Source organism: Aphidius gifuensis, linkage group LG2, assembly GCF_014905175.1.
Source record: "Aphidius gifuensis isolate YNYX2018 linkage group LG2, ASM1490517v1, whole genome shotgun sequence".
In the NCBI taxonomy this organism is placed as follows: Eukaryota; Metazoa; Arthropoda; class Insecta; order Hymenoptera; family Braconidae; genus Aphidius; species Aphidius gifuensis.
Window position 1 is genome coordinate 23,657,870 of NC_057789.1, and position 25,366 is coordinate 23,683,235.

Here is a 25,366-nt window from a genome sequence, read left to right on the forward strand (position 1 = left end):
TCAAGATTTATCAGTTCATTTGAATATAAATTAAGATGACGAAGCTTTTTTAAATTACGAAATATATCTTTCGGTAAAGTTGTAAGATTGTTATTACTGATATCAAGATCATTTAGGCTCAATAAATCATCGAAAATACCTGGCTCAAGGTAACTCAGTTGGTTACAACTTAAATTCAGGACACACAGATCTTGTAGGCCATTAAATATATCTTTTGATAAAGTTATTAGTTTGTTGAAACTGAGATCAAGATTTATAAGTTGTAATAACTCATAGAAAATACTCGACTCGAGATATTTTAGTTCGTTTGAACTTATTCGTAACCAACGAAGATCATCAAGAGGATTAAAGATATCTTTTGGCAGTGTTGTTAGATTGTTATAGCTGATATTTAATTTCCTAAGTTGAAGATCTTCAAGGCCATGAAATAAATCTCTTGGAAGAATAGTTAATGCTCGTCGAGAAATGTTTATTTCACATTTTTCAGCATTATTACTCAGCAGCTGTACTTTTTTAAAAACTTGATATAGGTATATTTTTTTATTTTAATATTAAAATTTATAAAATGAACAGAAAAAAAGTATATGTGTATATGAAATAATTACAGAAAATTATTTGCTGTATAATTGATAGCTTATTTCGAAATAAAATTTTAAAGCATTTTTTTAAAAACATAATTACAGGGAGCATCTGAATTGCCACTACTGAGCTCTGCAGATCAATCAAATGACGATGGTTTAAAATCTGGTGACACTGAAGTTCTGATAATATATGACATTCCTAAAGGCCCATCAAAACTGAGATGTAAGTTTTTTATTGTAACATAATCAAAAAGCAAATTTTTTTTTTTCTTTAATTTCATATTTTTATTATTAAATGTTTCAGTACCAACATACTTGGAATATTTTTGTCATTCAAGTTCTGTCTTTTACATTAAAAGTTTGTGTGATGATCCTGATACCGAGGAAATTAATCTGGCTAGCACAAATTTAACATATCTTCCAGAAGAAATATTCAGTGATCTCGAATTGCTAACTTCTTTGAGTTTGAGGTCAAATAAACTGACACATCTTACGCCTACTATTTTCAATCATTTGATCAATCTTAGATATTTAAATCTCAGTGATAATAATTTAACATCTCTTCCACCAACAATATTCAACGCATTGAAATCTCTAACTGTATTTAGCTTCAAACAAACTGACCAGTCTTAAGCCTACTATTTTCAATAACTTATCGAGTCTTAAATACTTAGATATCAGTAATAATAATTTAACTTCTCTTCCAATAAAATTATTCAATGGATTAAAAGGTTTAACTCACTTGTATTTACAGTCAAACAAACTAAAATATATAGAGCTTCAAACTTTCAATGACTTGTCCAAACTTGAAGAATTAGTTATCAACAATAACAGTTTAACATCTGTCTCACTAGGAGTATTCAATGGATTAGAATCTCTAAAGTATTTAAATTTGTCATCAAACAATCTGACAAGTATTCAGGGCAACACTTTTAATAATTTGTCCAATCTTAAAACTCTCCATGTATACAACTTCCACAAACTAATTTAAAATATATATGATAAAAATAAAATGACGATCAGCTCAAAAAAACAAAACAGTTGACAACCTAACGACGCACAAAACGGAAAGGCAATACACATCAAACCTGACAAGTATTCAGGGCAATACTTTTAATAATTTGTCCAATCTTAAAACTTTAGACATCAGTTATAATGACTTAAATTTTATTTCACAAGGATCATTCAATGGATTGGCAAAATTACGTTATTTAGAGTTGTCATCAAATAAATTGACAAGCTTTAAGCCTGGTACTTTTAATAACTTGTCTGAACTTAAAAATTTACATATTAGTAGTAATAGCTTAAAATCTTTCCCACAAAATATATTCAATGATTTGGAATCTTTAATTTATTTGTTTTTAGATTCAAACAAACTAACTAATCTTGAGACTGATACTTTCAAAGACTTAATTAATCTTGAACTTTTAGATATTAGTAATAATGACTTGACACACCTTTCAACTAATATTTTCAATGAAAATCAAAGACTTGTATCCTTATGTTTACAAGCAAACATTATGCTTGATGAATTAAAGCCTGAAGTTTTCAACAATTTAACTCATCTATGTTTGGTCAATGTTGAACATAATAAATTTGAACTAACCAAGAACGTCAAAGACCTAATTTTAAAAAGTATTAAACAGAAAAACAACATGTGCAAAACTACATCTACTTTATATGATATTATAAGAGATGAACCTTGCTCTCATGAATATATTTATTAACAAATAAATACGATTTTTAATCTGAAGAAACAATAATTACCAAGTATTCTAAAGGTTCTTGTCATAAACTCATAACATTACTAAATATTCAATTATTGTTGCTGCATAATTTTGTAATTCATTATGAAAAACTTATAATTTATAATTAACATTAAAATTACAAGATAACAATGCAATTTTAAAGTTACACTACTATAATAAAATAAAATTATGATCAATTCCGTATCTTAAAAAACATTTAAATAAAAATTATGCTATAATAAACTATATAATTTTTTGTAATTAATAAATCCTGACACTATCATTATAAATTTTAAATGATATGGTAATTTATCATCATTCATCACATATTTCTATCAATTTTATTAGAGGGAATTTGTCAAACTTATATACTTCATAAATTTTATAAAAATATATAAATTAAAATATATAAAATAAAAAAAAACTCTACAAATGAATAATCTTTCACAATTTTTACAGATTGAATGATATGGTAATTTATCATCATTCATCACATATTTCTATGAATTTTATTGCTGCATAATTTTGTAATTTATTATGAAAAACTCATAATTTATAAATAATATTAAAATTTAAAAATAAAACTGCAATTTTAAAGTTATACTTAGATAATAAAATTAAATTATGTTCAATTCTGTATCTTAAAAAACATTTAAATAAAAATTATGTCATAACAAACTATAGGTATAATTTTCAATAATTAATAAATACTGCCACTATCATTATAAATTTTAAATAATATTGCAATTTATCATTACATATTTCTATTTATTTTGTTAGAGAAATTTTGTCAAACTTATATACTTCATAAACTTTATGAAGATATATAAATTAAAATATATAAAATAAAAAAAAACATTACAAATGAATAATCCTTCACAATTTTTATAAATAAATATTTTTTCGATAAAAAATAATTGAATCTTGATAATAATTACTGACATTTTGTTTTAAAAGAAAACAATATTTGTAGAATATTATTATAATCATATAAATAAATATTTAAACTGGAAAAATTATATAACAATTAAAATAAATTTATTTATCGATTATTTTTTTATAATAAAAATGCGTTCATTATGTGTATATGTATCAATATTTAAAGACCAATGACAATATTATTTTGATAAGCAAAAACACAACTTTTAATCATAAATTAAAAAAAGAATGAAAATAGCAAGAATCAAATAAGCTCGTTGAATTTAAATAATAAATTTTAGAATTTTAAATCATATAAAAGTGATTAAATTATTGCCAATGTTCTTATGAGAATATATATATAAATTAATTTAAATTAAGGTAATAGTTAAACACCAATAGTTTCTATTCAATGATAAATATTGATTTATTGTTTAATTTATTAATTTAAGTTGTATTATTTGAAAAAAATTGTCATATAAATTATTGTCAATGTATACATAGGAGTTTCATGACCTTCCCAGGGATCTAAGAGATTATTAAATTCATCTTTTAATAAACTAGCCAATTTTTTCGACAACTAATACAGTGTCTCAAGACTTTCAAGACCATTGAAAATACCTTCGGATAATGTTGTTAGATTGTTGTGGACCATACTAAGCTCCTCAAGTTGTGATAAACCATTGAAACAACCCAACTCAAGATTTTGTAGTTTGTTTGAGTTTAATTCCAGTACCTTAAGACTTCCAAGACCATTGAAAACATCTTTGGACAATGTTGTAAGACTGTTGTGACTCAGATCAAGTTTCTCAAGTCGTGATAAATCATTGAAATAACCTGACTCAAGATTTTGTAGTTCGATTGAAGACAAATACAGTCTCTGAAGACTTTCAAGACCATTAAAAAGACCTTCGGATAATGTTGCTAAACTGTTTTCGCTTATATGAAGCTCATAAAGTTGTGATAAACCATTGAAACAACCTGGTTCAAGATTTTGTAGTTTGTTTGAATCCAAATTTAGTGACGACAAATTTTCAAGACCATTGAAACAACCTGGTTCAAGATTTTGTAGTTTGTTTGAATCCAAATTTAGTGACGACAAATTTTCAAGACCATTGAAACAACCTGACTCAAGATTTTGTAGTTTGTTTGAATCCAAATTTAGTGACGACAAATTTTCAAGACCATTGAAACAACCTGACTCAAGATTGTTCAGATTGTTTGAACGTAAATTTAGACAACGAAGCTTTTTTAAATTACGAAATATATCTTTTGGTAAAGTTTTGAGATTGTTATAGCAGATATCAAGACTCTCTAGGCTCAATAAATCATCGAAAATACCTGGCTCAAGGTAACTCAATTGGTTACAATTTAAATTCAGGATACACAGATCTTGTAGGCCATTAAATATATCTTTTGATAAAGTTATTAGTTTGTTGAAACTGAGATCAAGATTTATAAGTTGTAATAACTCATAGAAAATACTCGACTCGAGATATTTTAGTTCGTTTGAATTTATTCGTAACCAACGAAGATCATCAAGAGGATTAAAGATATCTTTTGGCAGTGTTGTCAGATTCCTACAGCTGATTTCTAATTCCTCAAGTTGAAGATCTTCAAGGCCATGAAATAAATCTGTTGGAAAAACAGTTAAGTTTCTCTGAGAAATGTTCATCTCATGTTTTTCAGCATTATTACTCAGCAACTCACAAATTTCTTGATTATAATAAGGTGACTCTCGGTTACAAAAGTATTTATTATGGCTTTTAATAGTTGGCGTTGAAATATTTGTATCCATAACTGAAACATAATTAAATATTTGAAAATTTTATATTTGAATTTTAATAACACGTAATTAAAATTTTATTAGATAAATTTGGAAACTTTCTGTTAATTGGCAATCAGCATCCGTTATAAATAAGAAAGGGAAAACTAGAAATTTATGAAATATTTTGATTCGTGGTTTCAATGTAATTTTGATAATAAATAAATTTACTCACTTGAAATTTTGTCAATATATCAATATGGATATAAATTTCTCAATATATTCTGTAATATTGATTGAGATGATGCAGTGGTTACGCAGTATGACGATATGTGAAAACTTGAAAAATAAAAAAAAAAAAACATCATTATTATTTTTTTAATTGTGATATCAAAAATAAAGATTAAATGTTCAATTTTGACATTGAACACGTTTTTTCGATAATGACATTGAGATTGACTCTCTATTATATCCACAGTTTTAATTCTATAATTTAATTCACATATATACTATTGATGTAATTTAAAATTAAAAATATTGAATGATTTTTACTTACCACAGTAATGAAGGTAGTCAAAAAAATTTAGTCAGCTAATTACGTGACGACGATATATCTCTCTGTCGTAAGAGTAATAAGTGAGTCCAGTCAAGACCTCGTTAAGAAGAGGCACTCTTCAGAGCTATATAAAAACAATTTTTTTGGATAGTAACAAGTGATGAAACTTTATTTTAAAAACCACGTAAGTAACATTAACAAAGAACTTTTAGTGATAGCAGAGCTAGTGCGTATGCATCAACCGCATCAACGTGAGTGACTGGTGCGGCACCAGAGTTGCCAGGTACTGAATGAGTCAAAGCGCCACAGTGCGGCAACGACGGAGCCAAAAAGCGCCATTTTTGCACCGTTCAAGAAAACTAGTATATTTTAGGATTAGACACACACTTGTATAACGCATGCGCAGTTTCAGAAATCTAGTTTTCTCACCTGTCGCAAATTCGCAATCCAATGAAATTATTTTTCTGCATTAGATATTGTCTATACGACGTCGCTAGTGTTGACAAATAACTATTACTAATTGATCACTGAATGAGTCTAGTTAAGGGATTTGGACGATTTTTTTCGGAATATGAGAAAGAAATAACCAACAAAATTGAGCCAGCTATTTACGTGACGACGATATATCCCTTTATCGTGAAGGTCATGAATGAGTCTAGTTAACTGTCAAGACCTTGTGGATAACAGACGCAATTTGAAACTATGAAAATGATATTCTGGGATTGCAACAAATGGTAAAAATTTCTTTAAAACCACGTATGCGAGATTGAATAATAATTTTTAGTGATGGCAGATGAGAGCTAATGCGTTATGTATCAAAAAATAATTCGTGAGAGTGACATGTGCGGCGTTCAAGAAAACTAGTATTTCCTACATTTTCTAGCATTAGACACACACTCGTATAACGCATGCGTTGACTAATAAGTAATAACTATTACTAATTGGTCAGTACAAGACAACATTTTATGAGAAAGATTTTGTCAAATTTGTATACTCTCATGGACTTTATAAAAATGTATTTCCCTCTTAAGGAGGTTATGCACAAATTCATTGCGGGTGTTGCGGGGCGCTTCTGACGTCACAGACAAAACTGAAATCCGACTACACTGTAAAAAAATAAAGTGAAAAGCGCCTGCGCCCCATATACAATATATGGGATTGCGGGTATGTGTGTGTGTTTGAACATGCCATACGTTGCCACATCTAATTTTTGTAAAGTTTATAACAATTACTCATTAATTGACCGATCAACATATGAAAATTTTTCACGCAATTAATAATACTCGGTTTCTAGTATATGTATGATTTTTTTCAAGACTTTTTCATCATTTTTTCTATCCGAAAAAAATGGTTGAAATCTCCATAAGAGCCAATGTTAAATATTATTTTCAATAATTAATTACAAAAAATTTAACCGATCAACATAAGAAAATAATTATACCGTTGTATCCAGAATGAAAAGATCTACTTGTGTACAAAATTTCAGAACATTCTCATTATATTTTTTAAAAAAAGAGTAATTTGTGCATAACCTCCTTAAATTTGAAAACGACTAAAAATAAATGAATATTTAAACTCGAAAAGTATTCAACATATGAAATAAATTAACGCTTTCGTTTAATGAGAAAAAAAAAAAAAATCATATTGTTTTATAATAAAATGCGTTTATTATGTGTATGTGTATCAATATTTAAAAACCAATGGCAATATTATATTAATTAGCAAAAACACAACTTAAAATTATTTATTAAATTCTTTTTATTTTGTATAAATATGTATTATACAACAATATCATAAATTTAAAAAAAAATAAAAATAGCAAGAATCCAATAAGCTGGTTGAATTTAAATAATAAATTTTGGAATTTTTAACCATATAAAAGTTATTAAATTTTATTGCCAATGTTCTCATGAGAATATATATCTAAATTAATTTAAAATGAGGTAATAGTTGAACACAAATAGTTTCTATTCAATCATAAATATTGATTTATTGTTTAATTTATTGATTGAAGTTACATTATGAATATATTATTTGAAAAAATTGTCAAAGTTTTTTTGCTGACATAAAGTCTCTCAACATTCGATGAACTAGTGAATTCAGATCTTGATCAAGATGATAGAGCTTCTGATAGATCTTTAAATAAATCTTTTGATAAACGAGTCAACTTGTTTGAAAACAAATACAGTGTCCGAAGACTTTCAAGACCATTGAAAATACCTTCGGATAATTTTGTAAGACCGTTGCAGATCATATTAAGCTCTTCAAGTCGTGATAAACTATTGAAACAACCCAACTCAAGATTTTGTAGTTTGTTCGAATTTAAATATAGTCTCTGAAGACTTTCAAGACCATTGAAAACATCTTTGGACAATGTTGTAAGACTATTATGGCCCAGATCAAGCTTCTCAAGTCGTGAAAAACCATTAAAATAACCTAACTCAAGATTTTGTAGTTTGTTAGAGCCTAAATCAAGACTTCGAAGCTCTTTTAAACTACTAAATATATTTTTTGATAAAAATGTGACTTTGTTTGCATCCAAATATAGCGTCAACAAATTTTCAAGGCCATTGAAACAACCTGACTCAAGATTGTTCAGTTTGTTTGAACCTAAATTTAGATAACGAAGCTTTTTTAAATTACGAAATATATCTTTTGGTAAAGTTTTGAGATTGTTATAACTGATATCAAGATCATCTAAGCTCAATAAATCATCGAAAATACCTGGCTCAAGGTAACTCAGTTGGTTTGAACTTAAACGTAGCGTACATAGATCTTGTAGACCATTGAATATATCTTTTGATAAAGTTATTAGTTTGTTGCAGCTGAGATCAAGTTCCTTTAGTTTTAATAACTCATAGAAAATACTTGACTTCAGATATTTTAGTTCGCTGCAATTCATTCGTAACGTACGAAGATCATCAAGAGAATTGAAGATATCTTTCGGCAGTGTAGTCAGATTGTCACATTCGATATTCAATAGCTTAAGGTGAAGATCTTCAATGCCATGAAATAAATCTCTTGGAAAAACAGTTAATTCTTCCGCAGAAATGCTCATGCTATATTTTTCAGCATTCTTACTCAGCAACTTACAAACCTTTGGTTTATAATAAGGTGACTTTTTGTTACAAAAGTATTTATGATGGCTTTTAATTGTTGACGTTGAAATATTTGTATCCATAACTAAAACATAATTAAATATTTGATCTCTTAATTAATTTGTTAATTAAATTTGGAAACTTTCTGTCAATTGGCAATCAATAAATAACAAAGAGAAAACTAAAAATTCATGAAATAATTTGATTCGTGGTTTCAATGTAATTTCGAATAAATAATAAATAAATTTACTTACTTGAAATTTTGTCAATATATCAATATAGATATGAATGTCTTAATGATGATCAACTTGTTCAGCTCTGATATCAAAAATATACTCTTTGATGTTTATTAAATAATTGTTGATTGAGGTGATGTAGTGGTTACAAAATATGACGATATTTGAAAAACTGTAAAATACAAAAAAAATGAATCATCGTTATTTTTATCATCTCATAGAAAGTACATTTATTACATTGTCTAAAATAAGTTTATGATAGTATATTAACGAATATTACCAAATAAATAATAAACAATCAATATTTATATCTTTAAATAACTGATGTAAATGTTATTTTCTTTTTTGGTTTTGGTAGGATTTATTGTATCTAATCTATTGAGTGTCAGCTATTAACAACCAAAATAACATTATGTTTCTTTTCCTTGATAAAAAAAAAAACTGTCATAATAATTTATTTTTATATTAAAATATCTAAACATGAATAATATATTTTCCATAGATCTACGAGTATATTAAATACTAGTATAGTATCAGCTTCAAGCTATGGATGTCACATGGTCATTGAAATGATATTGAGATTGAAGAACACATGTTCAATTTTGACATTGAACACGTTTTCTTGATTATGACATTAAAATTGACTCTATATTATACACAGTTTTAATTTTGTGATTTTATTCACAAATATATACTATTGATGAAATTTAAAGTTAAAAGTATATTGAATGATTTATCACTTACCACAGTAATGAAGGTAGTAAAAAAAATTAAGCCAGCTATTTACGCGACGACGATATATCTCTATCGTAAAAGTGATGAGTGAATCCAGTCAAGACCTCGTAATAACAGGCACTCTTTGGAGCTATATTAAAAATAATTTGCTTTGATTGCAAATTTTTTTATTAAAACCACTTGTGCGATAGTAACTAAGAATTTTTAGTGATTACAGAGTTAATGCGTATGCATCAAAGAATGCTTCGTGAGTGACTGGGGTTGGCACTAGTTCGGCGTTCAAGAAAACTAGTATTTTCTGGGATAAGACACACCCATGCTCAGTTTTAGAAATGTATAGTTTTTTCACTGTCGCAATCCAATGGATTTATTTTTCTGCATTATAGATATTGTCTATGCGACGTCGCTAGTGTTGACAAATAACTATCACTAATTGATCATTGCAAGACAACATTTTATTTGAAAGATTTTGTCAAACTTGTATACACTCATGGACTTTATGAAAATATATTTACCTCTATATTGAAAAACCACTAAAAATAAATAATCCTTTACAAATAATTTTTTTTTGATAAAATACTAATAATAAATAAATACTGACATTCCGTTTGAAAAAGAAACAACATGTGTAGAATATTATATTGATTATATAACTAAATATTTAAACTAAAACTTAACTCTTTTGTTCAATGAAAAAAAAAAAAAAAAACGAAGTTATATATTTTTATTATAATAAAATGCGTTTATTATGTGTATCAATATTTTAAGACTAATGGCATTATTATTCTAGTATCAAAAACCTAACACCTTTCAATTATTTATTGAATCTTTCTTAATTTTTTATGAATATCATACAAAAAAATCATAAATTAAAAAAAGATTAAAAATAGCAAGAATCCAATAAGCTTGTTGAATTTAAATAATAAGTTTTGGAATAATTTTAAACCATATAAAAGTTATTAAATTATTGAAAAAAATTATTTAAATCATAAAAGATGTATATAATTTATAAGTTATAACCCAAAGTTAATTTAACTATAATGATAATTTTAATTGTTTATTTTTCTTGTGGAGATAAATTATGGAAATAAAATTTATAATATTTACAACCCAATGGTAAATCTAATACTAGGAAATCTAATACTAAGAAAAAATAATATCTGATTTTATTTATGCAGTTTTGAATAATGGAAAAAAAAAAAAAAACAACTTTTAATTATTCATTTTTTATAAATACCCATTGGAAAGTCATAAATTATAATTAAAAGAAAACACAATAAATCCCTCCTCTTTCAACGAAAAAATTTTAGAATATTCCAAAAACTCCGTGAATTCATTATAAGTTTAAAAATCTTAAAATCCACCATAAGAGTTCTTTATTTTTTAAATAATTTAAATCATCTAACTTATATCATAAAAGTTTTTTTTTTTTACCTGAAAACTTGACTAATAAGTAATAACATTTTCAATTATTTATTTTTTTTGCTGAAAATAAACATTGATGTATCAAAAAATAGTATCGCTTTGTTTTTTTTCGATGAAAAATAATTACTCGTGAATATCATGAACAATATGTAGTCGTCTATACAACGTTCTGAGTGATAAATACAATACTGATATTTGTAAACAAGGAACAGTGAAGTGTTGATGAAACATGTCATTCATGCTATTTAAATCATTTTTAATTGTTAATAATTTTTTAGGATTTCCCTGGTTGATAAGCTTTTTCCACTCTTTGAATTTTAGCGACATACAATTCAATTCTCTCTTGATTCTTGTCGGCAATTCATCAGCATACATCTTGAAAAAAAAAAGGATGAAAATAATTTTAAATAGCAGTAGCTTCAGGAATTTGAAGATTTAAACAGCCAATTAAATACCTCGTAAGATGGAAGATGTTCCATAGTCGGCCAATTTCCATCACACGCTTTACATTTGCATGGTACATGATCATCAATAGTGAGTTTTAGTCGTTTATATCGATCGATTTTTGAAGTTACATGATATGGACCAATAGTATTCATAAATATCTGAAAAAATGAATTAATAATTATCAAAATCTATAAAAAAAAATACAAGTATAATTATTTTGCAACTTCATTAAGTACCGGTTCTCCTTGCTTGATTGGTTTACAAACAAAAAATCCAACATTTGAACCCACGTAAGTGCAATCGACATTAGGATCACAGCTTGGTTTTAATATCTTCAAAAATGGTGACATGACAATTGACCACACAACGGAATTCTCTAAAAACTAATAAATTTTGTTGAAAATATAATAATTATTATAAACAGAGAATTATTAAACAATTAATTGTATGCATACCGCAAGACCATTACGATGATCGATCATCATATATCGCAATAATAATTCTCCCAGAATTAATAGCTTTTTATTTTTATATTTAATCAAATTGTTAGCTGTCATTTTTTTACCTAATATATCTGTTTTTTGACAAAGGATTAGAATAACCAACACCACAAATAATGCATATTCAAAAGTACACTCGTTTGATGTTGCTTCGAAATAATCAAGAAGGTGAAAATTATCAATCGTATTACAATCAAGAATACCATTAGTAAATATCAACCCCTGATTTTTTATCGAGTCAATTTTGTCAATTTTTTTTTTCAATTCAACTAGCCCACCAACTGAGTTTAGTGTTTTTAAAAAAAGCTTTACTGTAAGAATATAATCTGTACACACTTCTTCTTGTTTTAAAAGTTGTCCTAATATTAAGCATTCAATATTATGATAACTATCCCATGCCTTTTTTTTACATATATCAGAACAATAAATGACGTTTGGACAATTATCACATGGTATACCAGCCCAAGTTTGGTGACAACAATGCCAACACTTTGTAAAACGTATTTTAGAATCAATAATTGCTGCAAGTGGCTCAGCAATGTAAATAAATTCACCAGATTTAATGTCTCTTGTTGCAACAACATGTTGATTATTTTCTTTAGTTTGTTTTAATTCAATTGCATCAGATGCACCAACTATTATTGCATTATCATTTTTTATTTCTGGTATACATTTAATAATTTCACGTGGTTCTTTGAGTTCATTAATCATCTTTGGATACTCTTTGGTGATGTTGTATTTTGGATTATTTTTTTTTAGATCAGGAAGCCATTGTATTGCATTAGCCATTGAAATACTTGGTTCAAGTCCTGAGTTTGGTTTCAAGGCCTTTAAACACAATGATTGACGTAAAAATAATTTTGTTTTTAATTTATCTGGATAGCCTGCTTTTAATGAACGTTCAATGTCAAGAAGACAATCTTCATAGAGTCTTGCCCTGAACAATACAGCTGAACGATTTGCATAAGCCAATGATAATTCACTGGATCCAACTGGTGCAAAAGCAATACTCTTTGTGTATGCTTCAATTGATTTGCGTAAATAATCTTGGTGATTTGCAGTGGTGTATTCTCTGTTACCAACTTCTCTCCAAAGCACTGAGTGACTGACTGTTTTATCAATTTCATCACAATTTATGTTAATATATGGGGTTGCAAAATCCCATACCAGTTTAAATTTATCTTTGAACGTTGTTTTTTGCGAAAATTGTAGTAGAGCAGTTTCCACAGCATCAACAGAAGGTCCGATGTGAATCAAATTCATAACTGCAACAAACAATTTATACAATTTATATAAATTAATAATAATAAAATAATAATAAAAATCAAAATTAAATCATCCTTATTTTTTGATTGTTCATAATAGAGTTATGTTTGATTGTTATTATGTCAATTATGTTTAAACAATATTGATAATTGATTTTTAAAAAAATGATAAAATAAATAACATAAAAATGAAAAATTTTCGATCTCTTGATCTTTGATGTTTTTTATTTGAAAAAATAAAATAGAAAAGTGTAACAAATTTTTTTTATTGACGTTCAAACTATGACCAAATGACGAGTTAATTTTTAATTGTCGGTGAACTGATTTAATGTTAAATTAAAAATGGGTAATAAAAATAAAATGACAATCAGCATGATAAAAAAAAATTCGATAACCTGACTATGCACAAAGCAAAAACGTATTTATGAAATAATTTCATTATTTTTAATTTGAATTACATTTTTCAGATTCAATTAGTTTTTTAATGTGTGAACAATATATTAGATTCAATTGTTTTACAATTTATCTCTGAAGGAGATCTCGTGCACAATTGTAATAAGTATTATAATTAATTAATAAAAATAATACAATCATGATTTAAACATAATAAAGTCATTTTTGACTATTATTGTGTTAAACAATTGATAATTAAAAAAATAAAAATAACTAAATAAATAACATTGTTAAAAACTTACTTGATCTTTTAAGATATTTACATGAACAAGATGAAAATTATGTGCATACAACTCACACAAAATAAAATATATGATATAAATAAAATGACGATCAGTTGAAAAAAAAAAAACACTTGACAACCTGACGACGCACAAAACAGAAAGCAATACACATCAAACCTTCAGACGTTGTTCTAGACAACTCGCCACTGATGCTGGTGTGAGCATATATTTAATACTACTATATTAGTATTAAATAGTATTAAATATATGTAAGTGAGTAGCTTTTTCTGTTTCTCTCTTAGTCTCATTTAATTTATAGTAATCGAAATTGAAAATCCAATGGATTTATTTAAGAATTTTATTATAAAAAAATAAATGTAAAATTAATTTTAATAACTGATACGTTATAAATCACAGATGAAATAAAACTACTTACTTGAAATGATTGGTAATTGGTGATATGTAATACTGTTCCAGTTCCCAAGGCAACGAAATGAATAAAAAATATTAAATTTATGAAAAATATTAAATATTAAATTTATGAATAATTTATTTGAGTATTTTAATCGCAAAAATAAAATTCAGAAACTAACGTAGTTTTTTGCTTTTATTTGGAAGAAAAAAAAATTATTTTTATAATTTTTTTTATGAGATAAGGAACAATTTATTTAACCATAGAAAAAGAACTAAGTCCAACTGAACGATCTCAACATTTCTTAATGACTACCAATGTATTTTTATTTTTTTCAAAAGTATTTTTTCATGCATATTTCGAAGGCCATATAATATCGTAGTTCTTTTTCTTGGTAAAAAGTATTTGTTGCGAATTGTAACCATGAGTTTCTATTTAAGAAATTCAATGTTTCATTAAAAAATTTATACAACATAACATTCAAATAGAATTAACATGTTAATGTAATATTTTAATGAATCTTTGTAAAGGTCTATCTTTAAAATATTTTAAGTTGAAAACTTTCCCAGCATCAGTGAGAATGATGAGGTGTCTTGACAAGGCACAAGTTGATAAAATTGATCAGTGCGTCTCTCGCCAATGAGTCCAAAAACAACCATCTGATTTTATCATAATACGATTCACAAATTTGATTTGACAACTTCAAACTGTGTCAAAAGTAAAATAAATATAAGCATCAAATTATAACTGAACTACAAGCAATACATTGATAAACAATCCTATTATATATTTTTAAATAAATAAAACTTGACATTGTGGCCACAACAAACTAAGTATATGAAGTCTTCAGTCTTCACCATTTCACTATTATTTTTTTTTTGTTCCTTTTTTTACTTATTCATTTATTTATTTAATTAACAACCCAACTGGATAAACTAAATTGTAAGGTCTTCACAGATATTCAGCTTTTTATATTACATTATATAATAGACAAAAATGTATGGACACAAATTAAATATAAATAAATTAAAAATATATAGGCATTAATTTAAATTGAGGTATAATAATTGAACACAACAATTTTTAATAGTTAAACACCAACAGTCTCTATTCAATGATAAAGTATTAATTTATTGTTTAATTTATTAATTAAAGTAATATTATAGATATATTATTAGAAAAAATTGTCAACTTTTTTTTTTTGCTGACATAGAGTCTCTCAATATTTGATAGAATGCAGATCTTAATAGGGATGATAAAGATTTTGAGAGACCATTAAATATATCTTCTGAGAAACTAGTGAATTCGTTTGAAAACAAAAACAGTGTCCGAAGACTTTCAAGATCATTGAAAACACCTTTGGACAATATTGTTAGATTGTTGCAGCCAATATCAAGTACCTCAAGTCGTGATAAACCATTGAAACAACCCGGCTCAAGATGTTGTAGTTTGTTTGTATATAAATCCAGTATCTTAAGACTTTCAAGACCTTTGAAAACATCTTTGGACAATGTTGTCAAACTGTTGCAGCCTAGTTCAAGCTTCTCAAGTCGTGAAAAACTATTGAAATAACCTGACTCAAGATGTTGTAGTTTGTTTGAACATAAATACAGTCTCTGAAGACTTTCAAGACCATTGGAAAGACCTTCAGGAAATGTTGCTAAACTGTTTCTGCTTATATGAAGCTTACGGAGTTTTGATAAACCGTTGAAACAACCTGATTCAAGATTTTGTAGTTTGTTTGAATCCAAATTTAGTGATGACAAATTTTCAAGACCATTGAAACAGCCTGACTCAAGATTGTTCAGTTCGTTCCGACGTAAATTAAGATAACGAAGCTCTTTTAAATTTCTAAATATATCTTTCGGTAAAGTTGTAAGACTGTTACCCATGATATCAAGATCATTTAGGCTCAATAAATCATCGAAAATACCTGGCTCAAGGTAACTCAGTTGGTTACAACTTAAATTCAGGACACACAGATCTTGTAGGCCATTAAATATATCTTTTGATAAAATTATCAGTTTGTTGTTGCGAAGATTAAGTTCCTTAAGTTGTAATAACTCATAGAAAATACTCGACTCTAGATATTGTAGTTCGTTGTAATTTATTCGTAACGTACGAAGATCATCAAGAGGATCGAAGATATCTTTTGGCAGTGTAGTCAGGTTGTTATCACCAATATCTAGTTCCTGGAGTTGAAGATTTTCGAGGCCGTGGAATAAATCTCTTGGAAGAATAGTTAATGCTCTCCGAGAAATGTTTATCTCATGTTTTTCACCATTATTACTCAGCAACTCACACATTTCTGGATCATAATAAGGTGACTCTTTGTTACAAAAGTATTTATTATGGCTTTTAATTGTTGATGTTGAAATATTTTTATCCATAACTAAAACATAATTAAATACTTGAATTTTAATAAAACGTAATTAAAATTTTATTAATTAAATTTGAAACTTAGTGTCAATTGGTAAACAATATCCATCATAAATAAAGAAGATAAAACTCAAAATTCATGAAACAATTTGATTCGTAGTTTCAATGTAATTTCGAATAAATAATAAATAAACTCACTCACTTAAAAGTTTGTCAACATATCAATCTAGATATGAATGTCTTAATGATGATCAACTTTTTCAGCTCTGATAGCCAAAATATACTCTCTGATGAGTATTAGATTTTCGTTGATTGAGGTGATGCAGTCGTTACACAGTATGACGATATTTGACAACTTGAAAAATAAAAAAAATAAAAATCATCATTATTATTTTTGTAAGATAAAGGGCCAGGATGTTTGCGCGATTTTTCAGAGTGGGTTAGTGGCCATGGATACCTAGGGAAAACTTTTAAGAAATAGTAATTAATTAGACCGCGCATGTGTTAATTTTTTATTATCTTAGATAATAAAAAATACATATAGTATGTTGTCTAAAATAAGTTTATGATAGTATACCTATATTAAAAAATATTGCTAAATAAATAATGCAAAATCAATATTTATATTCAAATGATTGATGCAATTAAATTTATCTATGATGACATATTTTTTTTTTTTTCTATATTGAAATAAGTCGTCAAAGATAAAGTAATAATAGTATTATCTTGTTTCGACAAAAATATATAGAAATTTATTTTTGTTATTTTTTTTTTTCGTTTTGATAGGATTCATCGTGACTAATCTATTAAAAAAACAACTGCGTGTCAGTAAGTAATGACCAAAAAAACTGTCATAACAATTTATTTTTATATTAAAATATTGTAAACATGAAAAATATATTTTTTATAGATCCACGAGAATATTAAATACTAGTATAGTATCAGCTTTAAGCTTTGGGTGCCACATGGTCATCAAAATGATATTAAGACTAAAAAACACATGTTCAATTTTGACATTGAACACGTTTTCTTGATACTGACATTGAGATTGACTCTATATTATATACACAGTTTTTATTTTGTAATTTAATTCACAAATATAGGTACTATTGATGTAATTTAAAATGAATTCAAATTTAAAATTAAAAGTATTAAATGATTTTTCACTTACCACAGTAATGAAAATGGAAAATGACCAACTAAATTAAGCCAGCTATTTACGTGACAATAGATTTCTTTAGCGTAAAAATGATGAGTGAGTCCAGTCTAAACCTCGTTAAGCAAGGTCCCTAGAATGATTCCCAATAATATTGGGCCAATATACAGGTCATCCGAAGTAAAATCGTCGATATCCCCAATATGGCGGAGCCGCGCAAATTCAAACTGCTACGGCGTCAAGTTATATGAATTGCAGTCATAAAATAAATGTATAAAATTTTTTTTTGCATCTGTAATCATCATTAATGATTAATAAATTAATATGAAATAAAATAATAATAAGAATATTAATGTTTATAAAATATTATTGAATAAAATAACCTGAACGAAATTTTTTTTTCTTTTTCTTTTAAATAAAATATAATTATGATAGTATATTAATTTAACTTTGTCTATTTGAATATAGGAGTACTAATATTATCACACAAATTGCATTTATAATTAAATATCAAGTATCTATAATTAGCAAATTAAATTCAATTCAACGTCAGACAATGTCAAATATAAACATTGATAAACATGTGTGAATGTGTGTGACTATCCACGCATACATACGTACCTATCTTGTGTACATATACGCATGCACACAACCACTGATCCCCAGTATGGCGTCCCAAATTCCAGCTTCGGATGACCTGTCTAAATCCAGTAACTCATCTAGGGACCTTGATGGCCACTCATTTTTACCATTAGATTTTTTTTTTTTAAGATGGCAGATGGTAGCACTCAATAATTCTAGGAATCAATTTGGTTTATTTATTATTTTGTATTTATCCTGTTTTTTGAAAGTTTAAGGTTAAAGTTTTATAAATAAATTTAATATAACGAATAATTGTAATATAACAATTCATTATTAAATAATAAATAAAAATTATGATTTCGGAGTCGACGCGTTCTCCCACCGGAGTTTTGAAAATTTTCAATTTTCAAAGAGAATGCAGCCGTTACTAAATTTTTTATCTCGTTCGCATTCATAGAAATATTATGTATCTAAATTTCATACGCAAGAGGTCTCTAGATATGCGGGGGTAATCCCTTAACGACAAGGTCCCTAGATGAGTTACTGGATTTAGGGGACGTTCCAAAAATCACTCGGAAACCCGGACCGGCGCAGTAAATGAAAAAATATAGAGATAAAATAAACTTAAAAGTAACTAGAGGTTACTGTAGATATTGTAAGCAACAAAAACAGCCATATTGCATATGCCATTTACTTTTGTTACTTATTACAGTTGTGAAAAGTATTTTTTATAATTATTATTAATAATTAAACAATAATAATTTATTGTTTTGTGCCTATAAAAATACATGAACAAAAAATCATGTCTACCACAACAAAATATCAAAAATTTTCTATGATCACAATCTTGACCTTCCGAGTTTCCGAGTGATTTTTGGAACGTCCCCTTAGACAGGTCATCCGAAGCTAGAATTTGGGACGCCATATTGGGGATCAGTGGTTGTGTGCATGCGTATATGTACACAAGATATAAGTTTGCGCGGCTCCGCCATATTGGAGATATCGACGATTTTACTTCGGATGACCTGTATATTGGCCCAATATTATTGGGAATCATTCTAGGGACCTTGAGTGGCCATTATGCTCTACAGTCAAGTGCGCATGCGTACAGCAAAAAAAAATAAAAAAAAAAAAATAATGATTGTTTAAATCTTCATTAATTGTTTAAGTAATTAACTAAAAAAATCTTATATTATAGTCAAAAAATTTGTTAGAAAATTTTCTACGAGCTGTCAAGCCAAATTAGCTCATTGAATGATTTCTTTGTGGTTCTTTTTATTTTATAAACTACTCACTCTGATATTTTTTATAAACAATCACTAATTATAAAAAACTAATTGTTGAAAAAATTTCAAGTATGGCTCTGGTTGTAGATTTTTTGACGAGGAATCCATTAAAACTAAAATAAAACCTCTTAGTTAATTTTTGAAAAAGTTATGTCTGTTCCAAAAAAATGTCGTTTCAGTTTTTCTTGAATAAACAAACGAATTCGATTTTAAAAAATATAAACTTTTTTTAATTATCTTTATTTCATTGTTTACTGTTATCTGTGAAATTTTCGCATCCATGATTTTTTCTTAGTTTTCTTAATATTTCGCTTCGAAGATTTTGTTACATTTTTCTTTCGTCATTTGTAAACTTAATAATTACCCGAAAAATTTTAATTTTATCAGAGGCTCTAGAGCTCATCGAGATCTTTAATTTAAGCCCAATACGAATAATCTAGCTTATTTATTATGGAAGCTATGAGCGGTATTCATAAAACATATATTGAAAACAAAACTATGGTGGGACGCTTCGCGTCTATCCCACCTACGTAAAAGAAAGAGAAAATCTTGTTTCTCACTTCAACTTGAGTATTTAGACAAAGACAAAAATTTATTTTCATTTATTGTAAAATAAAAAGGTCTCAAAGCCCTATTAATTTTTATATCAAAACTTTCCTTATTGTTTCCTCTATCTATCTGTAGTTTTTGAAAAAGCTATCTGCCTTTTCCATAAAATGGCTAACCAGGTTTCTAAAAACTAAACCGGACTCTCCATAAGAACCTATGTATAACCTTCAAAAAAATAGCCTACTTTAGTAATTAATTACTAAGTAATTAGCTACAAGAAAATTATCAAAAAATTTGAGCGTATGTATTATCATTATTATTATTACTTCATTAATCAAAGCCAGGTCACAACTGCTCATAGCCAGGCCACGATTGCTCATAGACCCTAGCTTTGTTGCAATAGACATGCAAATTTCTACGCAATTAATTTGAGCGCTAACGATCATTGCTTATAAACGTAATGCGTTGGAAAAAATATATTGCTCAAAGCCAGGTCACAACTGCTCATAGTCAGGCCACAATTGCTTACAGCCATATATTATAGCTGAATAACACAAGCAATGATCAATAACTTGATAAACAATCCTATTACATATTTTTAAATAAATAAAACTTGACATTGTAGCCACATCGAACTAGGTATATATATAGTTTTCAGTCTTCACCATTTCACTATTATTTTTATTTATTGTTCTTTTTATTAACTTATTTATTAATTTATTTAATTACCAACCCAACTAGATGAACTAAATTATAGAGTCTTTACAGATATTCAGCTTTTTATATTACATTATATAATAGACAAAAATGTATGAACACAAATTAAATATGAATAAATTAATAATATATAGACATTAATTTAAATTAAGGTATAATAATTAAACTCCAACAGATCTATTCAATGATAAATATTGATTTATTGTTTAATTTATTAATTAGAGTTATATTACAACTATATTTGATGAAATTGTCAAATTATTTCTGCTGATATAAAGTGTCTTAATATTTGATAGACTATAATTTAAATACTTGGATCTCCAAATTAATGAATTAATTCAGATCTTAATCGAGATGATAAATATTCTGAGAAGCCATTAAATATATCTTCTGATAAACTGGTCAATTCGTTTTTGCTGATATCAAGTTGCTTAAGTTGTGGTAAACCATTGAAACAACCTGACTCGAGGTGTTGTAGTTCATTCGAATTTAATTTTAGTGTATAGACCTGTTGTAGATCATAGAATATATCTTTTGATAAAGTTTTCAGTTTGTTGCTGCTGAGATCAAGTTGCTTAAGTTGTAATAAACCATTGAAACAACCTGACTCGAGGTTTTGTAGTTCATTCGAATTTAAATTTAGTTTACGGAGTTTTCGTAGATCAATAAATATATCTTTTGATAAAGTTTTCAGTTTGTTGTCGCTGAGATCAAGTTCTTGAAGTTTTGATAAATTACCTAAAACACCTAACTCAAGATTGCTTAACGTGCTTGAATTTAAATCTAAGTTCTGAAGATTCTCAAGACCATTAAATACATCTTTGGACAATGTTGTAAAACTGTTGTTGCGCATACTAAGGTTCTCAAGTCGTGTTAAAGTATTGAGACAACCTGACTCAAGATTTTGTAGTTTGTTTGAATACAAATATAGTTTTCGCAGATTTTTAAGACTATTGAATACACTTTTGGACAGTCTTGTCAGACTGTTGTCGCTGATATTAAGGTTCTCAAGTTGTGATAAACCATTAAACCAACCTGACTCAAGATTGGTCAGTTCGTTTGAATATAAATTGAGATGACGAAGTTCTTTTAAATTCCTAAATATATCTTTCGATAAAGTTGTGAGATTGTTATCACAGATATCAAGATAATTTAGGTTCAATAAATTATCAAAAATACCTGGCTCAAGGTAAATCAGTTGGCCTGAATTTAAATGTAGAGTACATAGATTTTGTAGACCATTAAATATATCTTTTGATAAAGTTATGAGTTTATTGTTGCTGAGATCAAGTGCTTGAAGCTTTAATAAATCATTAAAAAAACCCAACTCAAGGTTTTGAAGTTCATTCGAATTTAAATTTAGTGTACGGAGTTCTCGTAGATCATTAAATATATCTTTTGATAAACTGGTCAACTCGATTTTGCTGATATCAAGTTCCTGAAGTTTTGATAAATTATTGAAAATACATGACTCAAAGTATTGTAGTACATTCGAATTTAAATGTAAGATGTCGAGCTCTTCTAAACCATCAAATATATCTTTTGGTAAACTTGTCAATTTGTTGTCATAGATATAAAGACTCCTGAGATTTGGTAAATTATTAAAACAACCTGACTCAAGATTATGTAGTTCGTTTAAATTTAAATACAGTCTCCGAAGGCTTTCGAGACCATTGAAAACACCTTCGGATAATGTTGTAAGACTGTTGTGGTACATACTGAAGTCCTCAAGTCGTGATAAACCATTGAAACAACCTGCCTCAAGAGTGGTTAGTTTGTTTGAATCCAAACTTAGTGTCCCAAGATTTTCAAGACCATTAAATACACCTTCGGATAATGTTGTCAGACAGTTGTTGCCAAAATCAAGCCACTTAAGTTGTGATAAACTATTGAAACAACCTGACTCGAGATTTTCTAGTTTGTTTGAATCCAAATATAGTTTCTCAAGATTGTCAAGACCATTAAATACATCTTTGGACAATGTTGTAAGACTGTTGTGTCGCAAGCTCAGTGTCCCAAGATTTTTAAGACCATTAAATACACTTTCGGATAATGTTTCCAGTCTGTTCTTGCGTATATCAAGCGTATGCAGTTGTGATAAACTATCGAAACAACCTGACTCGAGATTTTGTAGTTTGTTTGAATGCAAATCCAGGTTTTGAAGACTTTCAAGACCAGTGAAAACACCTGGGGACAATGTTGTAAGACTTTTGTTGCTCATATCAAGCTCCACAAGTCGTGATAAACCATTGAAACAACCTGCCTCAAGATTGTTCAGTTTGTGTGAATTTAAACTTAGTTTCCCAAGATTTTCAAGACCATTAAATACACCTTCGGATAATGTTATGAGATTGTTGCCGATATTAAGATAATAAAGTTGTAATAAACCATTGAAACAACCTGGTTCAATATTTTGTAGTTTGTTTGAATCCAAATTTAGTGACCACAAATTTTCAAGACCATTGAAACAACCTGACTCAAGATTATTCAGTTTGTTTGAATGTAAATTTAGATAACGAAGCTTTTTTAAATTACGAAATATATCTTTCGGTAAAGTTGTAAGATTGTTATTACTGATATCAAGATCATTTAGGCTCAATAAATCATCGAAAATACCTGGGTCAAGGTAACTTAGTTGGTTACAACTTAAATTCAGGACACACAGATCTTGTAGACCATTAAATATATCTTTTGATAAAGTTATTAGTTTGTTTAAACTGAGATCAAGATTTATAAGTTGTAATAACTCATAGAAAATACTCGACTCGAGATATTTTAGTTTGTTTGAACTTATTCGTAACTGACGAAGATCATCAAGAGGATTAAAGATATCTTTTGACAGTGTTGTTAGATTGTTATAGCTGATATTTAATTTCCTAAGTTGAAGATCTTCAAGGCCATGAAATAAATCTCTTGGAAGAATAGTTAATGCTCGTCGAGAAATGTTTATTTCACATTTTTCAGCATTATTACTCAGCAACTCACAAATTTCTGGATCATAATAAGGTGACTCTTCGTTACAAAAGTATTTATTATGGCTTTTCATTGTTGACGTTGAAATATTTGTATCCATAACTAAAACATAATTAAATATTTCAATTTTAATAACACGTAATTAAAATTTTGCTAATTAAACTCGGAGACTTTCTGTCAATTGGCAATCAATATCTTTTATTAATAAAAAAGATTAAACTTAAAAATCATGAAATAATTTGATTTGCGGTTTCAATGTAATTTCGGAGGAATACTGAATAAATTTACTCACTTCTAATTTTGTCAATATATCAATATATATATGAATGTCGTATTGATGATCAACTTTTTCAGCTCTGATAGCCAAAATATACTCTAATGTTCATTGAATAATTGTTGATTGGGATGATGCAGTGGTAAACTGCAAAAATAATAAAAAAAATAAATCATCATCATTTTTGTAATCTGATAGAAAATACATATATTACGTTGGCTAAAATAAGTTTATAAAGTAACAAATATTACCAAATAAATAATGAAAAATCAATATATATATAGATTTAATCGATTGATGTAATGAAATTTGTCTATGACAATGTTATTTTTCTTTTCTATATTGAAATAAGCAATCAAAGTTATAATAATAATATTATTATCTTATTTTGACAAAAATATATAGAAATTTATTTTTGTTATTTTCTTTTTTCGTTTTGATAGATTTATTGTGACTTATCCATTGACAAAAAAACCGTGCTATTGATCAGCTATTAATGACCAAAATAACATTATGTTTTCTTTTCATGATAAAAGAAAAAAACTCATAATGTAATAATTTATTTTCATATAAAAATATTGTAAACATGAAAAATATATTTTTTATAGATCTACGAGAATATTATAAATACCAGGATATAATATTAGCTTCAGGCTATGGATGTCACGTGGTCATCAAAATGATATTGAGATTGAAGAGCACATGTTAAATTTTGACATTGAACAAGTTTTTTTGATAATGACATTGAGATTGACCCTATATTATATACACAGTTTTAATTTTGTAATTAAATTCACAAATATATGTGTACTATTGATGTAATTTAAAATTTATACAAATTAAAAATTAAAGGCATTGAATAATTTTCCACTTACCCCAGTTGAAAATAGCCAAAACAAATTTAGCCAGCTATTTACGTAACGACGATATATCTCTTAATCGTCAAAGTGATGATTGAGTCTAGTCAAGACCTCGTTAATAACAGGCACCCATTGAAACTATGAAATCAATTACCCTGGATTGCAACAAGTGATAAAACTTCTTTTTAAAACCACTTGTGTGACATTAATTAATCATTAATCATTTT

General features: G+C 27.3%; 5 protein-coding genes across 5 annotated transcripts; 1 reads left to right on the top strand and 4 right to left on the bottom strand.

The window, feature by feature from the left end:
* Positions 1-451: 451 nt before the first annotated feature.
* LOC122850569 (leucine-rich repeat-containing protein 15-like) lies at positions 452-2,308 on the top strand. Its single transcript, XM_044149701.1, has 6 exons — positions 452-457; positions 684-804; positions 886-1,207; positions 1,263-1,495; positions 1,761-1,877; positions 1,947-2,308. The coding sequence occupies exons 1-6, from the start codon at positions 452-454 to the stop codon at positions 2,306-2,308; spliced, it is 1,161 nt and encodes a 386-aa protein (XP_044005636.1).
* A 1,519-nt stretch (positions 2,309-3,827) lies between these two features.
* On the bottom strand, positions 3,828-8,626 carry LOC122850570 (insulin-like growth factor-binding protein complex acid labile subunit). Its single transcript, XM_044149702.1, has 2 exons — positions 7,789-8,626; positions 3,828-5,047 (listed from the first exon to the last, which is right to left on the bottom strand). The coding sequence occupies exons 1-2, from the start codon at positions 8,624-8,626 to the stop codon at positions 3,828-3,830; spliced, it is 2,058 nt and encodes a 685-aa protein (XP_044005637.1).
* A 3,314-nt stretch (positions 8,627-11,940) lies between these two features.
* LOC122850571 (SET and MYND domain-containing protein 4-like) lies at positions 11,941-14,017 on the bottom strand. The gene is made up of 2 exons (XM_044149703.1): positions 13,970-14,017; positions 11,941-13,274 (listed from the first exon to the last, which is right to left on the bottom strand). Exon 2 carries the CDS (start codon positions 13,270-13,272, stop codon positions 11,941-11,943), a length of 1,332 nt encoding a protein of 443 aa, XP_044005638.1. The 5' UTR covers positions 13,273-13,274; positions 13,970-14,017.
* A 1,533-nt stretch (positions 14,018-15,550) lies between these two features.
* LOC122850572 (leucine-rich repeat-containing protein 15-like) lies at positions 15,551-16,669 on the bottom strand. Its single transcript, XM_044149705.1, has one exon. The coding sequence runs from the start codon at positions 16,667-16,669 to the stop codon at positions 15,551-15,553; it is 1,119 nt and encodes a 372-aa protein (XP_044005640.1).
* A 4,688-nt stretch (positions 16,670-21,357) lies between these two features.
* Positions 21,358-24,105, bottom strand: LOC122850573 (insulin-like growth factor-binding protein complex acid labile subunit). Its single transcript, XM_044149706.1, has one exon. It carries the CDS (start codon positions 24,103-24,105, stop codon positions 21,358-21,360), a length of 2,748 nt encoding a protein of 915 aa, XP_044005641.1.
* Between the last annotated feature and the right edge of the window lie 1,261 nt (positions 24,106-25,366).